The following is a 22580-nucleotide window of genomic DNA, read 5'->3' on the forward strand; positions in this document are numbered from 1 at the left end:
ATGTTGATTCTCTAACATTAACCTTAGATGCAAATCCAAGTTATTAACCATGGTCAAAATCTGCAGCAGGATCACAGGGTTGCCACAATTAGCCCTCACTGAGCTATACAAGTAGCACGTCAGCCACAAGGCTTCCTCTCTTTTGACCTATCAATCGTACCCTCAGTACTGTGAGTTTGAACTGTTAGCTTCGTCCTTCGGGAGCCGGTACAGAGTACCCATGCTTAAGACTGCTAAAGCTCAGGCATCTTTGATCCCCAAGGCAATAGCTGCAGTGAATGCTAAAGTGTGATTAACCTTGCTTGATTGACTTTTGGCCTTTGTACATTTGCACTACTTGCATTTTGCACTTATCGTACTTGCACTTTTCCAATGTTGTAGCATTTATATGGTTTTATATTGTGTGTTTTCTATACCTGCTTTTTATATTTAACTAAAATTGCACTTCTGGGACAATGAAGATACTGAACTAAACTGAACTGGTGATACCAAACATTCAAACTAAGGTTTAGGTACACCATTTATCTGTAAACAACAGCCATTCAGTACCACATTGTTTTATCATTGAATTAATTAAGGCAATTAACATACATTTGTTGACCCACTGATCTGTATACAGTATGTGAGCCAATTTAACCATTCAGAAAATGAAGGAGGGAAAATCCCAGCCAATGTTATAGCATCAGTGGGCAGCGCACACACACACACACACGCACACGCACACAAACACACACACACACAAACACACACACGCACATGCACACAAACACACACACACACACACACAAACACACACAGCTGGCTTAGCCTCTGCTCCTAAAAGCTGTAATACCATTCGCCAAGAATAACCAACCAGACCAGGCTAGCCCAGGCCAGACCAGGGCCAGTCAGACAGGGTCACATTGGGCTTTCCCACCATCACCCTCAGCCACAGCTTTGGAAAATCAGGAACGCTTGGAACTTACCACTAAGCCAGTCAATGTCGCCTCGCATCATGCACACAATTAATCAACTTAAACTGGAGAAGTTTTGGGAGGGAGTGACTGCAAGCTAAAGCTGATTGAATTACCGTATGAGTGTTTCTTTGGAAGGGTTTGTGTAGGATCTTTGGTCATGGGGCTGTGTAATAATGATGATAATGAGATGAGGAGGAGGATCGATGATGGTGATGACCATGACTGTGATGATGGTAGTCATGATGATGATTGTAGTGATGATGATGGTGATGACGATGACTATGATGAGGATGATGGTCATGATAAAAGCGAGACACCTTGATGAGAATGCGCTTCCTGCCTGCCTACAGACATTCTCTCCCCGCTTGACCACCTATAATAATATTAATAATAATAAGCCATTTAGCAGACGCTTTTATCCAAAGCGACTTACAGTCATGCGTGCATACATTTTTGTGTATGGGTGGTCCCGGGGATCGAACCCACTACCTTGGCGTTACAAGCGCCATGCTCTACCAATTGAGCTACAGAGGACCACAGATGACCACTCAAGCCATGAACCTTCTAATGACTGTCCATCTCATGATGTTGTGATGTTGTTTTTCTAAATTACGTGTAATTTTTTGTTCTTAAAAGCGCTATATAAGTGAAATAAATTATTATGATGATGATGACAACTCCGTTGTGTCCTCCTCCCAGAGTGCGAAGAGCCTTGGCGTGACCCTGGACAACACCCTGTCGTTCTCCGCTAACATCAAGGCGGTGACCCGATCCTGCAGGTTCATGCTCTACAACATTCGGAGAGTACGACCCTGCCTTACACAGGAAGCGGCACAGGTCCTAATCCAGGCACTTGTCATCTCCCGTCTGGATTACTGCAACTCGCTGTTGGCTGGGCTCCCTGCCTGTGCCATTAAACCCCTACAACTCATCCAGAATGCTGCAGCCCGTCTGGTGTTCAACCTTCCCAAGTTCTCTCACGTCACCCCCCTCCTCCGCACACTCCACTGGCTTCCAGTTGAAGCTCGCATCCGTTACAAGACCATGGTGCTTGCCTATGGAGCAGTGAGGGGAACGGCACCTCCGTACCTTCGGGCTCTGATCAGTCCCTACACCCAAACGAGGGCATTGCGTTCATCCACCTCTGGCCTGCTGGCTCCCCTTCCTCTGCGGAAGCATAGTTCCCGCTCAGCCCAGTCAAAACTGTTCGCTGCTCTTGTCACCCCAATGGTGGAACAAGCTCCCTCACGACGCCAGGACAGCGGAGTCATTCACCACCTTCCGGAGACATTTGAAACCCCACCTCTTTAAGGAACACCTGGGATAGGATAAAGTAATCCTTCTACCCCCAAAAAAAAAAAGAAAGAAAAAAAAAGTGTAAAGTGGTTATCCCACTGGCTATAGGGTGATTGCACCAATTTGTAAGTCGCTCTGGATAAGAGCGTCTGCTAAATGACGTAAATGTGCCCTTGAGCAAGGCACTTAACCCTAATTGCTCCTGTAAGTCGCTCTGGATAAGAGCGTCTGCTAAATGACTAAAATGTAAATGTAAATGTAATGATGAAGAAGTGGTGTGTTTGACCTGCAGATCCAGGCGGGAGAGAAGGAGTACGGTCCGTTCTGTGGTGACCGGCCACCAGGCAGGATCCAGACAGAGAGCAACAAGGTCCAGGTGTTCTTCCACAGTGATAACTCTGGAGAGAACATCGGCTGGAGGCTCTCCTACACCTCCTCAGGTTAGCCACACCAAATATTCATATGTCATTGTGTACACTTTTCCCAAAATGTAACTTTTTCAACTCTGTTGAATGTCTTCATTTGTGTTCGGTACATTCTTTTTGCTAACTAGAGCCATAGAGGGTTTTTCGGCTTGTCCCCAATTCTGGTTTTAATCCTCTCCTTCTAATCAGGAACTAATTCAGACCTGGGACACCAGGTGAGTGCAATTAACTACCAGGTAGAAACAAAAACCAGAAGTGGTATTCTGCTCTCCATGACCGGAATTGGGCAGCCCTGCCATAGAGGAACCCTTTATCGTTCTAGCCTAGATAGAACCCTCTGGAATGGGTTTCACCTAGAATCCTCTATGAAATGTCCTCCTAGTTACCGGAACCCTTTGCAACCCTAATGCAGACACTTCATTGATGGTATTGGTCTAGCCACCCCAACAAAACATGTGAAAATTAACACAGACACAATACAAGTAGAATACAACAACAATTGAAATGATAAAACGGGAATAACTCAAATAATTAATGAAGTCAGTTGTAAGCAAAAAAATGGTTTCCTGGTCTAATCATCTAGCCTATATCCTGTTTGTTTTTCAGGAAGGAGTCAGTGTCCTGTCCCTGTGAAGCCCCTCTATGGCCAGCTGGATCCGGTCCAGATCCAGTACTCCTTCAAAGACCACGTCCTGGTATCCTGTGACCCAGGATACAGACTGATAAGGGTGAGACTGACAGACAGGTTGGGACCATACACTCTTGTTAAAGTCTTATTCTCCACTGTAACAATACTCTTTATTTATATGAAGAGATGATCATCTGGCACCCGCCCAGTCGCCATGGTGAGAAAAGGTATACTCTTAAAGATGTCAGTCTGCATGTTTGACATAAACATTGAAGTCGGACTACGCAGAATCACTGATCAATGACTTACTTTGCATCCAAAATAAACTCATTATGTGATCAAAATGAGCGATTCTGTGTTTCCGCCTTGCTCAAACTGATTCCCTCAAAGAAAGTCTCTATCTTCTACTTCCTCCTATGTCATCTCTATCTTCTACTTCCTCCTGCTTAAGCCCAAAATGACATGGTGTTATTTTATCTTCCAGCGGCTGCCTCTGGTCTTCTGTAGAAAGGGATCCGTTGCCACCTAGTGGCTATCTAATATACACTATTCCAGGGCTCTCCAACCCTGTTCCTGGAGTGCTACCGTCCTGTAGGTTTTCACTCCAACCCTAATCTAGTATACCAGATTATAATCATTAGCTGCTTGATCAACTGAATCAGGTTAGTTACAACTGGGGATGGAGCGAAAACCTACAGGAGGGTAGCTCTCCAGGAACAGGTTTGGAGACAATTATTAATAGATACACTAGATGACGGCCAGGGGGTGATGTGTTGAAGCCACCGTGCCTCCATCCTGGCACTCCCCCAATATTGTGAAAAATATTTTGGAAGGTATAGAAATGCATTTATTAATGTCTACATTTGTTTTTGCCACATTTATTCTATTGCAGACACCTTAATGCATCCTTAAAGTATACGTTTTTTACGATTACTAATGTTACTATCCCCATTACAACAACAGAAATATATAAATATATGTAATTTTGTCCTTGAAACATTGAATTGAAATACTGTAGAATTCCATTCATTCCTATGGAGGACTGCTCATACTGCGGGCAGTGGCAATATTTTAATTATTTTTTGGTACCTTTTAATTTAAAAGGGAAGACCTATTGAGACATAGCCTAGGTCTCTTTTACCAATGCACCCTGTATAATACAATATAAATGTACACAATATATATACACTGTGTGTGTGTGTATATATATATATATATATATATATATATATACCAGTCAAAAATTTGGACACATCTACTCATTCCAGGGTTTTTCTTAATTTTTACTATTTTCTACATTTAGCAGACGCTCTTATCCAGAGCGACTTACAGTTAGTGAGTGCATACATTTTATTTTAATTTTTTTCATACTGGCCCTCCGTGGGAATCAAACCCACAACCCTGGTGTTGCAAGCGCCATGCTCTACCAACTGAGCTACACGGGACTTCTACATTGTAGAATAATAGTGAAGACATCAAAACTATGAAATAACACATATGGAATCATGTAGTAACCAAAAAAGTGTTAAACAAATCAAAATATATTTTAGATTCTTCAAAGTAGCCACCCTTTGCCTTGATGACAGCTTTGCACACTCTTGGCATTCGCTCAACCAGCTCCTCTGAACAGTTAATGTTGAGATGTGTCTGTTACTTGAACTCTGTGAAGCATTTATTTGGGGTGCAATTTCTGAGGCTGGTAACTCTAATGAACTTATTCTCTGCAGCAGAGGTAACTCTGGGTCTTCCATTCCTGTGGCTGTCCTCATGAGAGCCAGTTTAACCATAGCGCTTGATGGTTTTTGCGACTGCACTTGAAGAAAGTTCTTGAAATTGTCCATATTGACTGACATTCATGTCTTAAAGTAATGATGGACTGTCGTTTCTCTTTGATTATTTGAGCTGTTCTTGCCATAATATGGACTTGGTCTTTTACCAAATAGGGCTATCTTCTGTTTACCCCCCCCTACCTTGTCACAACACAACTGATTGGCTCAAACCCATTAAGAAGGAAATAAATTCCACAAATTAAGTTAAGAAGGCACACCTGTTAATTGAAATGCATTCCAGGTGACTACCTCATGACTACCTCCAAACCTTTGACTAGTACTGTACATACAGTGCATTCGGAAAGTATTCAGACCCCTTCCCTTTTTCCACATTTTGTTACGTTACCCTCATCAATCTACACACAATACCCCATAATGACAAAGCAAAAACAGGTTTTTATAAATTTTTGCAAATTTATAAAAAAAATGAAATACCTTATTTACATAAATATTTAGACCCTTTGCTATGAAACTCGAAATTAAGCTCAGGTGTATCTTGTTTCCATTGATCATCCTCGAGATGTTTCTTCAACTTGATTGGAGTCCACCTGTGGTAAATTCAATTGATTGGACATGATTTGGAAAGGTGCATGCATGTCAGAGCAAAAACCAAGCCATGAGGTCGATTGTCCGTAGAGCTCCGAGACAGCATTGTGTCGATTCACAGATCTGGGGAAGGGTACCAACACATTTCTGCAGCATTGAAGGTCCCCAAGAACACAGTGGCCTCCATCATACTTAAATGGAAGAAGTTTGGAACCACCAAGACTCTTCCTAGAGCTGGCCGCCCGGCCAAACTGAGCAATCGGGTGAGAAGGGCCTTGGTCAGGGAGGTGACCAAGAACTCGATGGTCACTCTGACAGAGCTCCAGAGTTCCTCTGTGGAGGTGGGAGAACCTTCCACAAGGACAACCATCTCTGCAGCACTCCACCAATCAGGTCTTTATGGTAGCGTGGCCAGACGGATGCCACTCTTCAGTAAAAGGCACATAACAGTCGCTTGGAGTTTGCCAAAAGGCACCTAAAGGACTCTCAGGCCATGAGAAACAAGATTCTCTGATCTGATAAAACCAAGATTGAACTCTTTGGCCTGAATGCCAAACGTCACGTCTGGAGGAAACCTGGCACCATTCCTATGGTAAAGAATGGTGGTGGCAGCATCATGCTGTGTGGATGTTTTTTAGCGGCAGGGACTGGGAGACTAGTCAGCATTGAGGGAAAGATGAACGGAGCAAAGCACAGAGAGATCCTTGATGAAAACCTGCTCCAGAGTGCTCAGGACCTCAGACAGGGGGAAGGTTCACTTTCCAACAGGACAACGACCCTAAGCACACAGCCAAGACAATGCAGGATTGGCTTCGGGATAAGTCTCTGAATGTCCTTGAGTGGCCCAGCCAGAGCCCAGACTTGAACCTGATCTCTGGAGAGACCTGAAAATAGATGTGCAGCGACGCTCCCCATCCAACCTAACAGAGCTTGAGAGAATCTGCAGAGAAGAATGTGAGAAACTCCCTAAGTACAGGTGTGCCAAGCTTGTAGCGTAATACCCAAGAATACTTAAACATTTGCAAAAACTTCTAAAAACCTGTTTTTGCTTTTTCATTATAGGGTATTGCGTGTATATTGATGAGGGAAAATAAACTATTTAATCTAATTCTGAATAAGGCTGTAACGTAACACAATGTGGAAAAAGTCAAGGGGTCTAAATACTTTCCGAACGGACTGCGTGTGTGTGTATATATATATATATAGAATTATGTATATGTATATAGAATTTTTCCCTCACTAAATACAGTGAGGGAAAAAAAGTATTTGATCCCCTGCTGATTTTGTATGTTTGCCCACTGACAAAGAAATGATCAGTCTAATTTTAATGGTAGGTTTATTTGAACAGCGAGAGACAGAATAACAACAAGAAAATCCAGAGAAATGCATGTAAAAAATGTTATAAATTGATTTGCATTTTAATGAGGGAAATAAGTATTTGACCCTCTCTCAATCAGAAAGATTTCTGGCTCCCAGGTGTCTTTTATACAGGTAACGAGCTGAGATTAGGAGCACACTCTTAAAGGGAGTGCTCCTAATCTCAGTTTGTTACCTGTATAAAAGACACCTGTCCACAGAAGCAATCAATCAATACGATTCCAAATTCCAAGACCAAAGAGCTCTCCAAGGATGTCAAAGACAAGGCTGGAATGGGCTACAAGACCATCGCCAAGCAGCTTCGTGAGAAGGTGACAATAGTTGGTGCGATTATTCGCAAATGGAAGAAACACTAAATAACTGTCAATCTCCCTCTGCCTGGGACTCCATGCAAGATCTCACCTCGTGGAGTTGCAATGATCATGAGAACGGTGAGGAATCAGCCCAGAACTACACAGGAGGATCTTGTCAATGATCTCAAGGCAGCTGGGACCGTAGTCACCAAGAAAACAATTGGTAACACACCATGCCGTGAAGGACTGAAATCCTGCAGCGCCCGCAAGGTCCCCCTGCTCAAGAAAGCACATATACAGGCCCGTCTGAAGATGGCCAATGTACATCTGAATGATTCAGAGGAGAACTGGGTGAAAGTGTTGTGGTCAGATGAGACCAAAATGGAGCTCTTTGGCATCAACTCAACTCGCCGTGTTTGGAGGAGGAGGACCCCAAGAACACCATCCCCACCGTCAAACATGGAGGTGGAAACATTATGCTTTGGGGGTGTTTTTCTGCTAAGGGGACAGGACAACTTCACCGCATCAAAGGGACGATGGACGGGGCCATGTACCGTCAAATCTTGGGTGAGAACCTCCTTCCCTCAGCCAGGGCATTGGAAATGGGTCGTGGATGGGTATTCCAGCATGACAATGACCCAAAACACACGGCCAAGGCAACAAAGGAGTGGCTCAATTAGAAGCACATTAAGGTCCTGGAGTGGCCTAGCCAGTCTCCAGACCTTAATCCCATAGAAAATCTGTGGAGGGAGCTGAAGGTTCGAGTTGCCAAACGTCAGCCTCGAAACCTTAATGACTTGGAGAAGATCTGCAAAGAGGAGTGGGACAAAATCCCTCCTGAGATGTGTGCAAACCTGGTGGCCAACTGCAAGAAACATCTGACCTCTGTGATTGCCAACAAGGGTTTTGCCACCAAGAACTAAGTCATGTTTTGCAGAGGGGTCAAATACTTATTTCCCTCATTTTTGACATGTGTTTTTCTGGATTTCTTTGTTGTTATTCTGTCTCTCACTGTTCAAATAAACCTACAATTAAAATTATAGACTGATCATGTCTTTGTCAGTGGGCAAACGTACAAAATCAGCAGGGGTCAAATACTTTTTTCCCTCACTGTATAGTGTGTGTGTGTGTGTGTGTGTGTGTGTGTGTGTGTGTGTGTGTGTGTGTGTATACAGTGGGGGAAAAAAGTATTTAGTCAGCCACCAATTGTGCAAGTTCTCCCACTTAAAAAGATGAGAGAGGCCTGTAATTTTCATAATAGGTACACATCAACTATGACAGACAAATTGAGAAAAAAATATCCAGAAAATCACATTGTAGGATTTTTTATGAATTCATTTGCAAATTATGGTGGAAAATAAGTATTTGGTCACCTACAAACAAGCAAGACTTCTTCTTTAAGAGGCTCCTCTGTCCTCCACTCGTTACCTGTATTAATGGCACCTGTTTGAACTTGTTATCAGTATAAAAGACACCTGTCCACAACCTCAAACAGTCACACTCCAAACTCCACTATGGCCAAGACCAAAGAGCTGTCAAAGGACACCAGAAACAAAATTGTAGACCTGCACCAGGCTGGGAAGACTGAATCTGCAATAGGTAAGCAGCTTGGTTTGAAGAAATCAACTGTGGGAGCAATTATTAGGAAATGGAAGACATACAAGACCACTGATAATCTCCCTCGATCTGGGGCTCCACGCAAGATCTCACCCCGTGGGGTCAAAATGATCACAAGAACGGTGAGCAAAAATCCCAGAACCACACGGGGGGGACCTAGTGAATGACCTGCAGAGAGCTGGGACCAAAGTAACAAAGCCTACCATCAGTAACACACTACGCCGCCAGGGACTCAAATCCTGCAGTGCCAGACGTGTCCCCCTGCTTAAGCCAGTACATATCCAGGCCCGTCTGAAGTTTGCTAGAGTGCATTTGGATGATCCAGAAGAGGATTGGGAGAATGTCATATGGTCAGATGAAACCAAAATAGAACTTTTTGGTAAAAACTCAACTCGTCGTGTTTGGAGGACAAAGAATGCTGAGTTGCATCCAAAGAACACCATACCTACTGTGAAGCATGAGGGTGGAAACATCATGCTTTGGGGCTGTTTTTCTGCAAAGGGACCAGGACGACTGATCCGTGTAAAGGAAAGAATGAGTGGGGCCATGTATCGTGAGATTTTTAGTGAAAACCTCCTTCCATCAGCAAGGGCATTGAAGATGAAACGTGGCTGGGTCTTTCAGCATGACAATGATCCCAAACACACCGCCCGGGCAACGAAGGAGTGGCTTCGTAAGAAGCATTTCAAGGTCCTGGAGTGGCCTAGCCAGTCTCCAGATCTCAACCCCATAGAAAATCTTTGGAGGGAGTTGAAAGTACGTGTTGCCCAGCGACAGCCCCAAAACATCACTGCTCTAGAGGAGATCTGCATGGAGGAATGGGCCAAAATACCAGCAACAGTGTGTGAAAACCTTGTGAAGACTTACAGAAAACGTTTGACCCGTGTCATTGCCAACAAAGGGTATATAACAAAGTATTGAGAAACTTTTGTTGTTGACCAAATACTTATTTTCCACCATAATTTGCAAATAAATTCATAAAAAATCCTACAATGTGATTTTCTGGATTTCTTTTTCTCATTTTGTCTGTCATAGTTGACGTGTACCTATGATGAAAATTACAGGCCTCTCTCATCTTTTTAAGTGGGAGAACTTGCACAATTGGTGGCTGACTAAATACTTTTTTCCCCCACTGTATATGTATATACACTACCGTTCAAACGTTTGGGGTCACTTAGAAATGTCCTTGTTTTCGAAAGAAAAGCAATTTTTTTCAAAATTAAAATAACATAAAATTGATCAGAAATACAGTGTTGACATTGTTAATGTTGTAAATGGCTATTGTAGCTGGAAACGGCTGATTTTTTATGGAATAACTACATAGGCGTACAGAGGCACATTATCAGCAACCATCAGTCCTGTGTTCCAATGGCACGTTGTGTTTGCTAATCCAAGTTTATCATTTTAAAAGGCTAATTTATCATTAGAAATCCCTTTTGCAATTATTGTTAGCACAGATGAAAACTGTTGTGCTGATTTAAAGAAGCAATAAAACTGGTCTTCTTGAGACTAGTTGAGTATCTGGAGCATCAGCAATTGTGGGTTCGATTACAGGCTCAAAATGGCCAGAAACAAATAACTTTCTTCTGAAACTTGTCAGTCTATTCTTGTTCTGAGAAATGAAGGCTATTCCATGCGAGAAATTGCCAAGATACTGAAGATCTCGTACAACGCTGTGTACTACTCCCTTCACAGAACAGCACAAACTGGCTCTAACCAGAATAGAAAGAGGAGTGGGAGGCCCCGGTGCACAACTGAGCAAGAGGACAAATAGTGTGTCTAGTTTGAGAAACAGATGCCTCACAGGTCCTCAACTGGCAGCTTCATTAAATAGTACCCGCAAAACACCAGTCTCAACGTCATCAGTGAAGAGGCGACTCCGGGATGCTGACCTTCTAGGCAGAGTTGCAAAGTAAAAGCCATATCTCAGACTGGCCAATAAAAATAAAATATTTATTTAACATTGTTATCAGCAAGTATTCTAAAATAATGGAAATCACTGTGCTGCCACTCCATAAATGCTGGGATAGTAGTGATTGTAATAATTTTCACCCCATTTCAAGGCTTCCTTGTCTAGCTAAGATTCTTGAAACTTAGGTAAATGTACAACTTTGCTCTTTTTTTATCTGAGAAATGTATTTTGAATGTAAACCAATCAGGTTTTAGGCCTGGGCATAGCACTTTTACAGCTACCACTTTACTTCTTAATGATCTTGTCAATGCTTCAGACACTAAAATGAAATGTCCTGCTTTGTTTGTGGACCTGTCAAAAGCTTTTGATACTGTTGATCATGCTATATTTATTGAATAAGTTGTCCTCGATAGGCCTGAGCTCTGACGCCTGTTTATGGTTTCATGATTATCTTAGTGATAGAACTCAGGCCATCGTGATTGATGGGGTTAGGTCTGAATTTCTTGATGTACATAAAGGTGTACCACGGGTTGATTTTAGGACCTGTTTTCTTCACTATTTATATAAACGCCATTGGTCAATCTGTAAAACATTTTTCACTTAATCTATATGCGGGGATGATACTATTATACATGCTATTACCCCGACTGTTGATCTGGTTGTGTCAAAACTACAGTCAGATTTTATAGCTATGCAGGAATCCCTTGCTGATTTAAAACTTTTGCTAAATACTGGCAAAACTAAATACATGTTGTTTTTAAACTCTCGTAAGAATGTTCACTCATTAGATGGTTCTCCAATCGAACGTGTTCTAGCATGTAGATATTTAGGCATTTTGAATTTATATGGATTTGATGTTTAAAAAACATGTAGATGAGCTGGATAAGAAGCTATGATCTGTTTCTGTAGAAAAAGCTATCTCTAAGCAGTAGGAAGCAGATTATTCAGTCAACCTTTTTATCTGTTCTTGATTATGGTGATATTATTTATCAAAGTGCAGCTGCTACTACTCTTAAACCTTTGGATGCCATCTACCATAGCGCCCTTTGTTTTGATACAGGTGACAGTTTTGATACTCATTACTGCATCCTGTATCAAAAGGTTGGTTGGCCTTCGCTAAAGACCTGTAGATCTCTACATTACTCCCTTTTTGTTTACAAGGCCCTACTTCATAATCTTCCGTCTTATCTAACTTTGCTATTGAAGTATAGACACCTGCGTTGCCTAACCCGTTCACAGGATTGAGGTTCCTAGGGTCTCCACCGAGCTAGGTAAATCTGCTTTTAGTTTTAATGCACCGTATTGCTCGAACAAAATTCAAAATACATTTCATCTTGATGTTCTGGTGCCGTTTGGCAATTTAAAGTATTGTTTGGAGACTTATTTGTGGAGAGAGAGAGCTTTATTGAATTGGTCTGGATATGTTAAGTCTGCAGTCTGTTGATTAATTTAATGTTTCCTCCCTCTTTTCTCTTTCTTTCTGAAAGGATGGAGAGGAACTCGAGCACTTTCAGATCGAGTGTCAGAAAGACGGCTCATGGAACAGCTCTGTCCCACTTTGTAAAAGTAAGAAGTTATAAAGCTTGGATGAGTGTGTGTGTGTGTGTGTGTGTGTGTGTGTGTGTGTGTGTGTGTGTGTGTCCGTGCCTGCCTGCCTGCCTGCCTGTCCGCATTTGTGTGTGTGTTGTATGTTGTTGAATTTGGTTCAGCACAGATTGGATTTCAATCCAATATTAATTTAATGTTTAATGAGGCCTCTATATCACGTAGGAACTGCCAGGTACTTTCATTGTATACTGCCCCTGTGTATATATTTGCATTGTACAGCACTCTGTCTCCTCTTTCCCTCCCTCCATATTCTCCCTCTTTCTCTGCTTCCTCTCTCTCTCTCTCCCTCTTTCCCTACTCCTCTCATCCACCGCCTTCCAGAAATGGAATCTCGGAGGAGCCGTCGATCTCTGCCCAGCATTCTAAGAAATCAAATACTGGACTAGAGCCATGCAGTGACATCATCACATGGCCAACCAACCAGTGTCTTTAAATTCAGTGCTTCTCTAGATTACCAGGTTATAGCATTGGCGAGAAGAGCAATTATAGAAAGTCATAAGGAATCTTTTCCCCTTGTCTCTCTCATCACACTGTACTGTTGACTATGGAGTGTGACATCACAAACTGCAATAAACTCTGGTACCTGCCTGGAATCTTTCTGTTTGTGTTTGTTTCACTGTAATACAAATTGAATCGAAGAACCACAGCCTCGAACATAGAACATAGAATGTCAGCGCAGAAAGAGAAGCCATATGGAGAATCCGCGACCTCTATGGTCGACTGAATTACAGTGAGGTACAGTGCCACAAACAATGCCTTTTCCCATTTGCTTATCTCTCTTCTATTAGTCATTTTATTGGTGATCATCAGACTCCCATCCTTTCAGTAGTCTGTAATAGTCTGGGTTCTCCCCAAAGAGAGGCACTGCGCCACCTTGTGGACTGGCTGTGAAAATAGAAAAAGAAAATGACAGAGCTTTTAATTTATCTGACCTTCATTTATCTACATGTCCAGCCCTTATATTTAGCCTCACAAAGTGTTTTACTATTTTATTTTCAGGATAACCAGGGCTACAAGTAGAACACCAAAAAATTTGAAATAAACAGTTACATTCGTTTTTTTTTTGTTTTTTTTGGTCTGTCAAAGCAAAAACCTGATAAAAAGTACAGAAATGGTTTGCTCATTGGAAAATTAATATCCAACTAGTCAGTGACAACTGTGTGAAGTTTGGAGTTTGTGACAGCAACAATGTCAGCTTAATACAGTATTATAGACACTATGTCCTTGGATTTCCTATGATCTATATAGAAGAACCCCTTACCTTCTAATGACTCTTGTGTACCTTGTGAGCGTCATAGAGCAAAACATGTTACATGTGCATGTTCGTGAGAGTCTCAGCTTTTCATTAATAGTTTGTAGCACAAACCATTTGGACTCTACAGACGTTTTTGTCAAAATACCCAGCCCCGGGCCCCTTCGGGATCCGCCCTCGTCTCACAAACACCACTCTAGCTCAGCCCCCGTTAATCACACAGACTAATGATTGGTACCAATGGATGCAAAAGAAATCCAAATCCAATGGTATAAACCATAAGTCTTTAGCTCAAACACACAATGTTTAGAGAGGGTTGGAAGTTCAAATCGCGCCGGCGTCGCGGTGGGACTGATTGGGTAAAAAAATCATTGAGAACCCTGAATAGTCATAAAAAAAAAAAATAGTGGCACAGCGGTCTAAGGAACTGCATCGCAGTGCTTGAGGCGTCACTACAGACCTGGGTTCGATCCCAGGTTGTGTCGCAGCCGGCCGCGACCAGCAGACCTATGAGGCGGCGCACAATTGGCCCTGCGTCGTCCGGGTTAGGGGAGGGTTTGGCTGGCTGGGATGTCCTTGTCCCATCGCGCTCTAGCGACTCCTGTGGCAGGGCGGGCGCATGCACGCTGACACAGTCGCCAGTTGTACGGTGTTTCCTCTGACACGTTGGTGCGGCTGGCTTCTGGGTTAAGCGAGCGGTGTGTCAAGAAGCAGTGCGGCTTGGCAGGGTCGTGTTTCGGAGGACGCATGGCTCCCAACCTTCGCCTCTCCCGAGTCCGTACGGGAGTTACATTTACACATTTTAGTCATTTAGCAGACGCTCTTATCCAGAGCGACTTAGAGTTAGTGCATACATTATTTTATCGAACCCACAACCCTGGCGTTGCAAACGCCATGCTCTATCAACTGAGCTATATCCCCTGCCGGCCATTCCCTCCCCTACCCTGGACGACGCTGGGCCAATTGTGCGCGCCGCCCCATGGGTCTCCCAGTCGCGGCCGGCTACGACAGAGCCTGGATTCGAACCAGGATCTCTAGTGGCACAGCTAGCACTGCAATGCAGTGCCTTAGACCACTGCGCCACTCGGGAGTCGATGGGACAAGACTGTAACTACCAATTGGATATTGGGGAGAAAAAGGGATAAAATAAAAATATCATTAATATTATCAAGTACATGGAGTATAAATTATATCCGCCCATCCAATGATTTTCATGTGTGTGCCGCTCATGTCCCAACTTTGCTCTTTAACCCGTGTCCAGTTGTAGATCCATTTCTCCAAACCATACTTACTAATACTGATCAAACCTGATTAAATATCATTAACTCTTTTTCCTCTCCTTCCTCTCTCAGTGGTGGATTGTGGGACTCCTGGGGAGGTTGCCATGGGTGATGTCATCTTCGAGAGCCCCGGCAACAGCACCCTGTTCGGTTCTATAATCCAGTACACCTGCAGGGAGTCCATGTACCAGATTCACCCCAAGATCAACAGTATGTTCCCGTCATAGGGCCCAAAGTTTTCTTGACCATGCGACCTGACCAGGAAAAACTCTGGGCCCTATAAGAGCCAGGGCCCGGTTTCCAAAATGTATCTTAAAGCTAATTTCATCGTTATAACCTTCATAAGGGCATCTTTAGGTTTCCGCTTCCGAAAATCGTCTTTATTAATGTTGCACTTGAAAACGCTCTGAATATAACGCCTGTCTCAGACCACTCTTAGAACAGCTAGGTGCGTTGTTAGATCTCATTGACTATGTTTATCTGTCTCTCTGTGACTTCATAGTTAAATATAAATAGCCTAAAAAGTTTGCAATGTTATAAACAAGGGAAGCAAGGATACCATTTTATTTTTATGAAAACCGAGATGCACCAAATTGTAAAATGCACCAAATTATATGATTGCTAGATTGGTGCTACATATTGACATTACTTTCATATGTATGTGCAATCGATAGACCTACCTAGTATTAAATCAAATCAAATCAAATCAAATCAAATTTTATTGGTCACATGCGCCGAATACAACAGGTGCAGACATTACAGTGAAATGCTTACTTACAGCCCTTAACCAACAGTGCATTTATTTTAAACAAAAAAAGTAAGAATAAAACAACAACAAAAAAGTGTTGAGAAAAAAAGAGCAGAAGTAAAATAAAGTGACAGTAGGGAGGCTATATATACAGTAAAATAAAGTGACAGTAGGGAGGCTATATATACAGGGGGGTACCGTTGCATAGTCAATGTGCGGGGGCACCGGCTAGTTGAGGTAGTTGAGGTAATATGTACATGTGGGTAGAGTTAAAGTGACTATGCATAAATACTTAACAGAGTAGCAGCAGCGTAAAAAGGATGGGGTGGGGGGGCAGTGCAAATATTCCGGGTAGCCATGATTAGCTGTTCAGGAGTCTTATGGCTTGGGGGTAGAAGCTGTTGAGAAGCTATTAAACCATTGGATTAGGCTACACTTGAGCCGCTTCAATATTCGTGTATTAGGCCTGTAGGCTACTATTAAATGAAAGCTCATACATTTCACTGTAGCCTAACCAATAACCTAAAGGTCAACATAGAAGGTTGCCAGTTGACTTATGACGCCTCCTGGTGGCCATCAATTATTTTGACAACTACAGCCGAGTGGCTACCCTATGCTGCATGATAACAGGCCTAAAACTAGTTGATTCATCACCACGGTCAATTTCTATGCAGTATTTGGCTGCTCTAACAAAGCAGGAAAGACAACGGGATTATTTTTTATTTTTTTACAGATTACCCGCAATCATGAAACAACAAGGAGTTAAGACTAAAGAACTGTCAGAAAAGCAAATAAACCTTTGTGCCCGTCAAGACCTGAACCCACTGGTAAGTCTGATTAGATTTTTGGTTTAGTTTAGCTGTTATGCTAAACAGGCATTAAGAACAAGACTAAGTTAGCCAACATTAGCTAGCTAGATAACTTGTAGTCTAGCTATTTGCATGTCTCTTACATAGGTGGCGCGTGAGTTTCAAGTTTTTGGTAATCAATTTTTTAACCATAAAAAGGATTGCATGCATCTATCATGGCATTTGCAGACTAATGTAAGCCTGCTATTCCTATTGTGGTGAGTAGATTGGATAGTTATAATTTAGGCTATTAATGAGTGCGTAGTGGCATAGGCCTATAGGCTATATCAGAGACGTTTCTTATCTTTGATAAACATTTCATACACTTCTACTACACTTTATATGACTGGAGACATTAGCAGAGTATTTTTTAAGATGACGGTAGCCTGGGTCTACTTTGCTGACACTGACAACAGATCAATAAAACAACATTTTCTTGAATGCAACCATGCAATCTAGGCTTATGAAAAGGGGTCATGGCTAGAAGGGATCCAGCTTTTGTCAAATTAATGTTAAAAGTATCATGTTTTAGCATTTTAACTGAACATTTTCCTAACCTTAACCTAATTCTCTTAACCTGCTGTGTAATTTCTCGTAACCTGCTACGAAAAGTCGAATTTGAAAAGCTGGATCCTTCTAGCCATGACCATGAAAAGAGGAGGCACAAATTCTACAATATGACGTCCATATAGTCTGGAGGAGGATATTATTGTCTAAGAAAACTCCAATGGTACTGACCCAATGATCATTTGTTGAGAACTTTATTCATAAGAGGAGGGGAAATGTATGGACATTACAGCATAGGACAAAGGCCTCAATGGGATAGAACCACCTGCTGTGTTGACTATTAGTTGTTCCAGCAATAGATTGAATATTTATATAACACTAAAACACCTGAATGAATTAAACACAACCAAACAATCAAGAGCCCTGATGGTATAGGTGACCTAATGAAGTTACAATAAATTCTAATATCAGCTGTGCTTTTCATTTGTTTATGTACTGTAGGTTCACCAGCTAACCTCTATCAAGACACCCATGTCGACTGGATTCCCACTGTGAAGATGAGCAATGCTGCAGCAGTTTACTACTGTGAAAGATATGAAAGGAGACATCCCTCAGTTACACAAGATGGTTGTAATATGCTGTGCTTTGGTCAATCTAAATGATTATGTTGTGCCATTTGAGTACAAAGCACCTTTACATGGTCGTCATGACAAAAGTGCCCCCTTAAACTGTATGAATATATAAAATGTAATTTGGAACAACATGTAAAAGACTATTGTTTATGATATTGTAAACATACTGTACTTCAATAATAGGCTATATTGTTGTATGGGTGAAATGAAAATTATTTTGTGTGTCATCTCTGCTTTGCCATTCCCCATTGAATAAAATGTATTTCTTATAGCCTAACTATTCTTTCTTTATAATTTAAACACATTTAACATAGACAATGTAATTGTGCTAGTCTTAGACAAACCATCTTCATGATCACAGTGGCACCTCCAAGTGCCACTGAGACCTTCTGGGAGAAAGGTATCTGTCATTGAACTTGGTAGTAGTAGTTGTGTGTATGTTTTAAATTAAGGAGCCCATCATCTCCTGCTTCCAGACATTTCACTACCTAGATTACAAGGGTTTGATGTCAGCACAAGGCATGTTCAAAATCTAGTATAATGATTAGCCTCACATATGTTGTCTACTGGTATTGTTTTTAAATTGAGAACATACAGCTCAACACTTTGTGAACAATGTGTGAGTAAAGGTATTCTCTGCTTCAGATGCACAATGTCAAGGGGTGCATTGCAAATGGCCATAAGGCAAATGCCATCATACTGTAGGTCAGTGGTTCCCAACTCCAGTCCATGAGTAACCCCAACAGTACACATTTTTATTGTAGCCCCAGACAAGCACACCTGATCTTGTCAACTAATCATCAGCCCCTCAATGATTTGAATCAGGTCTGTTTGTCCGGGGCTACAACAAAAATGTGTGCTGTTGGGGTTACTCAAGGACTGGACTTGGTAACCAGTGCTGTAGGCATATGGCTGCATTGGCGTTGCATGCCATTATCAGCTGCAAAATGGTTTCACATGGCTGATATCCTGAAAAAACGAGTGACAATCAAAACAACTAATTGGAGAGTCCATTTTAGTCCATACCAGAGGTGGCCAACATTGCTCCACTGATCCCTGATCTGCTGGGTGAGCAGACTTCTATTCCAGCCCAGCAATAGCACACTTAATTATCAACTAATTAGGTTTGATAAATTGAATCTGGTGTGTTAGTGCTGGGCTGGAACAGAAGCCCGCACACCCAGCAGGGTTGGCCTGCTCCAGTTGTAATAGGTTTACACATTGTGCGTGACTTTAAAACTGTATATTTGTTTTTTTTTAAATATATATATGCTAACATAGGTACACATATAACTCGTGGTGTACAAGGATGTACCCTTATTCTCTTGGGACATTCATTGGGACCTCTTCATCTGCAGACGCAGACAGGGTTTCACAGCTCTCTGTATCCGAGGACAGAAAACATCACAAAGACACAGGCTGCTTTATACTCAAATTAGACAGCACTGAATATTATGTTGCTGTATTTATTTGTCCTCAGTTTTTCTCGCTAGGGACTGGAACTGGATAATCTTTTCATAATGTCCTCCCACAAAGGTACCTGTCCTATCCAGAGTAGCCTACTCTCCATTCTGTGACAGCTGGAACTCTTCCATGGCTGTTAGCTAGCTACCTAGCTACAAATGAATTTCAAGTTACAACAATAAATACTAACTAGCTAATATTAAGTTAGCTAGCTGGTGATATTTAATTAACTTAGCTAGCTATACAGTATGCAAAGCTAGCTAGCAAACATTACGTTAGCAGCTCATTTGAGTTAGCCTGAACATTAAGTTCCTGTAGCTAATAATACATTGTTTTTAAAAATCATTAAAACATTTATTCTACTTACTTGAATAGGTTCTCCCACTGCCTCTGTTTTCTGGGTCCTTAGAAAAATTAAACAATGGGTAATCTTCGCGAAGATTCTGGTGGTAGCAAAATGCAGCCAGCCATGTGGACGATCAGAGGACTTCCACCAGACTGACTCTGGTCTTCCAACAATACGCCTGGTGTGGTTGCTAGGTGTAAGCCCTCTATATTAGGTCTATGGCAACGTCGCTTAACATGTTTAATTATTTAGCCTCTCTAACATAATCCAGGTAGAATCAGGAATTCCCCAGGGCAGCTGTCTAGGCCCCTTACTTTTTTCAATCTTTACTAATGACATGCAACTGGGCTTGAGTAAAGCCAGTGTGGCTATGTATGCAGATGACTCAACACTATACACGTCAGCTACTACAGCAAGTTAAATCACTGCAACACTTAATAAAGAGCTGCAGTTAGTTTCAGAATGGGTGGCAAGTAATAAGTTAGTCCTAAATATTTCAAAAACTAAAAGCATTGTATTTGGGGCAAATCATTCACTAAACCATAAACCTCAACTAAATCTTGTAGTACATAATGTGGAAATTGAGCAAGTTGAGGTAACTAAACTGCTTGGAGTAACCCTGGATTGTAAACTGTCATGGTCAAAACATGTTGATAAAGTAGTAGTTAAGATGGGGAGAAGTTTGTCCATAAAACAGATAAAAATACACCTTATGGAACAGCGGGGACTGTGAAGAGACACACACATACTCACATACACATGATAAGACACGCGCTCTACACACACCTACACATGGATGTTGCATTGTAGATATGTGATAGTGGAGTAGTGGCCTGAGGGAACATACTAAATGGATTGGGTAAAGTGTTATGAAATGTAATGTCATGTAATATTTGTAACTTTATATAACTGCCTTAATGTTGCTGGACCCCAGGAAGAGTAGTTGCTGCCTTGGTAGCAGCTAATGGGGATCCTTAATAATTACAAATACAAAGAAATTGTAGAATTTCTGTAGGCCTACTTGAAACTCAATTCTTGCCTGCCATTAGGCTACAATGATTTGTTGAGCAATTACGAAAACCATTATCATCATATTTGTTTAATGGCGACTGAGACTTTATTCATTCTTGCTCAAAGTCGACACAAACTGAAGAAATGCAGAATTTACATAATCAAACATTGCATACAAAAAGCATGAGAAAACCCTTAGAATGCATAACACATGGCAAACATATAATGCAAACACTTAAATAAATAGCCTACAGAACATTTATTCTCTTGAAGGAAAATTTGTATTGTGTAAAACATGGATTTAAGATTTACAGTGAGCTCTTTAGTCTACTTCTGGAATAATTTTCAGCACAGGACAGCTCCTGTAATGGCAGAGTCAAGTTTGACTTTGTAACTCGTGCACTGCGTGGTGTTTTGGGAAATGGGTGTGACATCTATGGCTGTTATTTTTACAATTCATCATTAAAACACTCGTAAGCCTCAATTCCATCACTACTGGGAAACCGGGCCCAGAGTTTTTCCCAATCAAGTCAAGTAGTCAGGAAACATTCTGGTTTCTTTCATTTGTTATGCTGATTTGAGCACATGCTGACATTTTATATGCAAATATGTCATTTATTGACTGTCTGTGCAGCTATGTACACCTGTGGGGAGAAGGGAGAGTGGACCAACTCAGAACGTGGGACTAAAACTCCTACCTGTTTACCAGGTAAGCTTCACTACTGCAGGCCTAACTGTTGAATTTGTACAGTAAGAGTGTATGGATCCGATCTGTAGGGATCCGAATCCCAGTCTCCTGTTCAGGAAACCACAATATTAACTATTTAAAAATTATCTCTTGGACCGAGGGTGCCACTGGTTTTAAGTTGCAGACAGGGCTACCTCATCACGAGAGCATGAGTCCAACTCACACTCTGTGTGGCTGTGTCTGTGTGTTTCAGCATGTGGGGAGCCGTCCCAGTCCTTCCCAGCACTGATGAAGCGCATCGTCGGGGGGCGTAGCGCTGTGCCAGGTCTCTTCCCCTGGCAGGTCCTCTTCACCGTGGAAGACATGTCTCGTGTCCCGGAGGACCGCTGGTTCGGGAGCGGGGCCCTGCTCTCCGAGTCTTGGGTCCTCACCGCCGCTCACGTCCTGCGCTCCCAACGCCGCGGCGACACCGTGGTGCCTGTGGCGCCCGAACACATCCGCGTCTACCTGGGCCTGCACGACGTCCGTGCCAAGCAACACGCCACCAACCGCTTGGTGGAACAAGTCATCCTCCACCCTCACTTCGACCCTCGCAACTACAACAACGACATCGCCCTGGTCAAGCTGAGTCAGGCGGTGCCCGTGGGGGAGCTGGTGCGGCCCGTCTGCCTGCCCCCTCCCCAGGGAAAAGACAGGCCCCAGAGCCCCCAGCTCAACACCCTGGGCCTGGTGGCCGGCTGGGGCATCTCCAACCCCAACGCCTCTGTGGCCACCGACACCGCCGCGCTCTCCTCTGACCTGGGCATGGTGTCGGACGTGCTGCAGTATGTCAAGCTGCCCGTGGTGGCGCAGGAGGAGTGCAAGGCCAGCTATGCCTCACGCTCCATCAACTACAACATCACTGACAACATGTTCTGTGCCGGCTTCTACGAGGGCGGGCGCGACACGTGCCTGGGGGACAGCGGGGGGGCGTTCGTGATGGAGGACCCTGGAAGCGGGCGCTGGGTGGCCCAAGGCCTGGTGTCATGGGGGGGGCCGGAGGAGTGTGGGAGCCAGAGGGTTTACGGGGTCTACACCCGGGTGGCCAACTACGCCGATTGGTTGCAGAGCCAACTGGGGACGGGGCTGTGGTGGTGATGTGGTGGGGAGAGGGAATGGGGGGGGGGGGGGGGTCTCCTCTGTTCAACCTGTCCCCTATCCATGTCTCATGTCCTCAGTCCCCTGTGCACCCTCGTCCCCTTTCCCCATAACTCCTCTCTCCAGGGTTGGGGGTCAAGTCCATTTAAATGCAGCTTTATTTATGAGATGAGTTGACAT

At 42.9% G+C, this 22580-nt stretch overlaps 1 protein-coding gene across 5 annotated transcripts in view; it reads left to right on the top strand.

Moving 5' to 3' along the window:
- masp1 (MBL associated serine protease 1) overlaps nucleotides 1-21284 on the top strand; it is a 60511-nt gene extending 39227 nt beyond the window's left edge. The window contains exons 6-11 of one of the 5 annotated variants that reach the window (XM_041877168.2): nucleotides 2545-2692; nucleotides 3284-3422; nucleotides 12367-12445; nucleotides 15092-15229; nucleotides 16501-16594; nucleotides 17624-18031. In XM_041877168.2, coding sequence (XP_041733102.1) covers nucleotides 2545-2692; nucleotides 3284-3422; nucleotides 12367-12445; nucleotides 15092-15178 — 453 coding nt within the window. In that variant the 3' untranslated portion in view covers nucleotides 15179-15229; nucleotides 16501-16594; nucleotides 17624-18031. Of the gene's footprint in view, nucleotides 1-2544; nucleotides 2693-3283; nucleotides 3423-12366; nucleotides 12446-12808; nucleotides 13081-15091; nucleotides 15230-16500; nucleotides 16595-17623; nucleotides 18032-21209 lie in introns of those variants that run through there. The other 4 variants (XM_041877167.2, XM_041877169.1, XM_041877171.2 and 1 more) reach the window with 4 other exon arrangements.
- Nucleotides 21285-22580: the final 1296 nt, after the last annotated feature.

The sequence above is a fragment of the Coregonus clupeaformis genome, chromosome 6 (genome assembly GCF_020615455.1).
Source record: "Coregonus clupeaformis isolate EN_2021a chromosome 6, ASM2061545v1, whole genome shotgun sequence".
Lineage (NCBI taxonomy): Eukaryota > Metazoa > Chordata > Actinopteri > Salmoniformes > Salmonidae > Coregonus > Coregonus clupeaformis.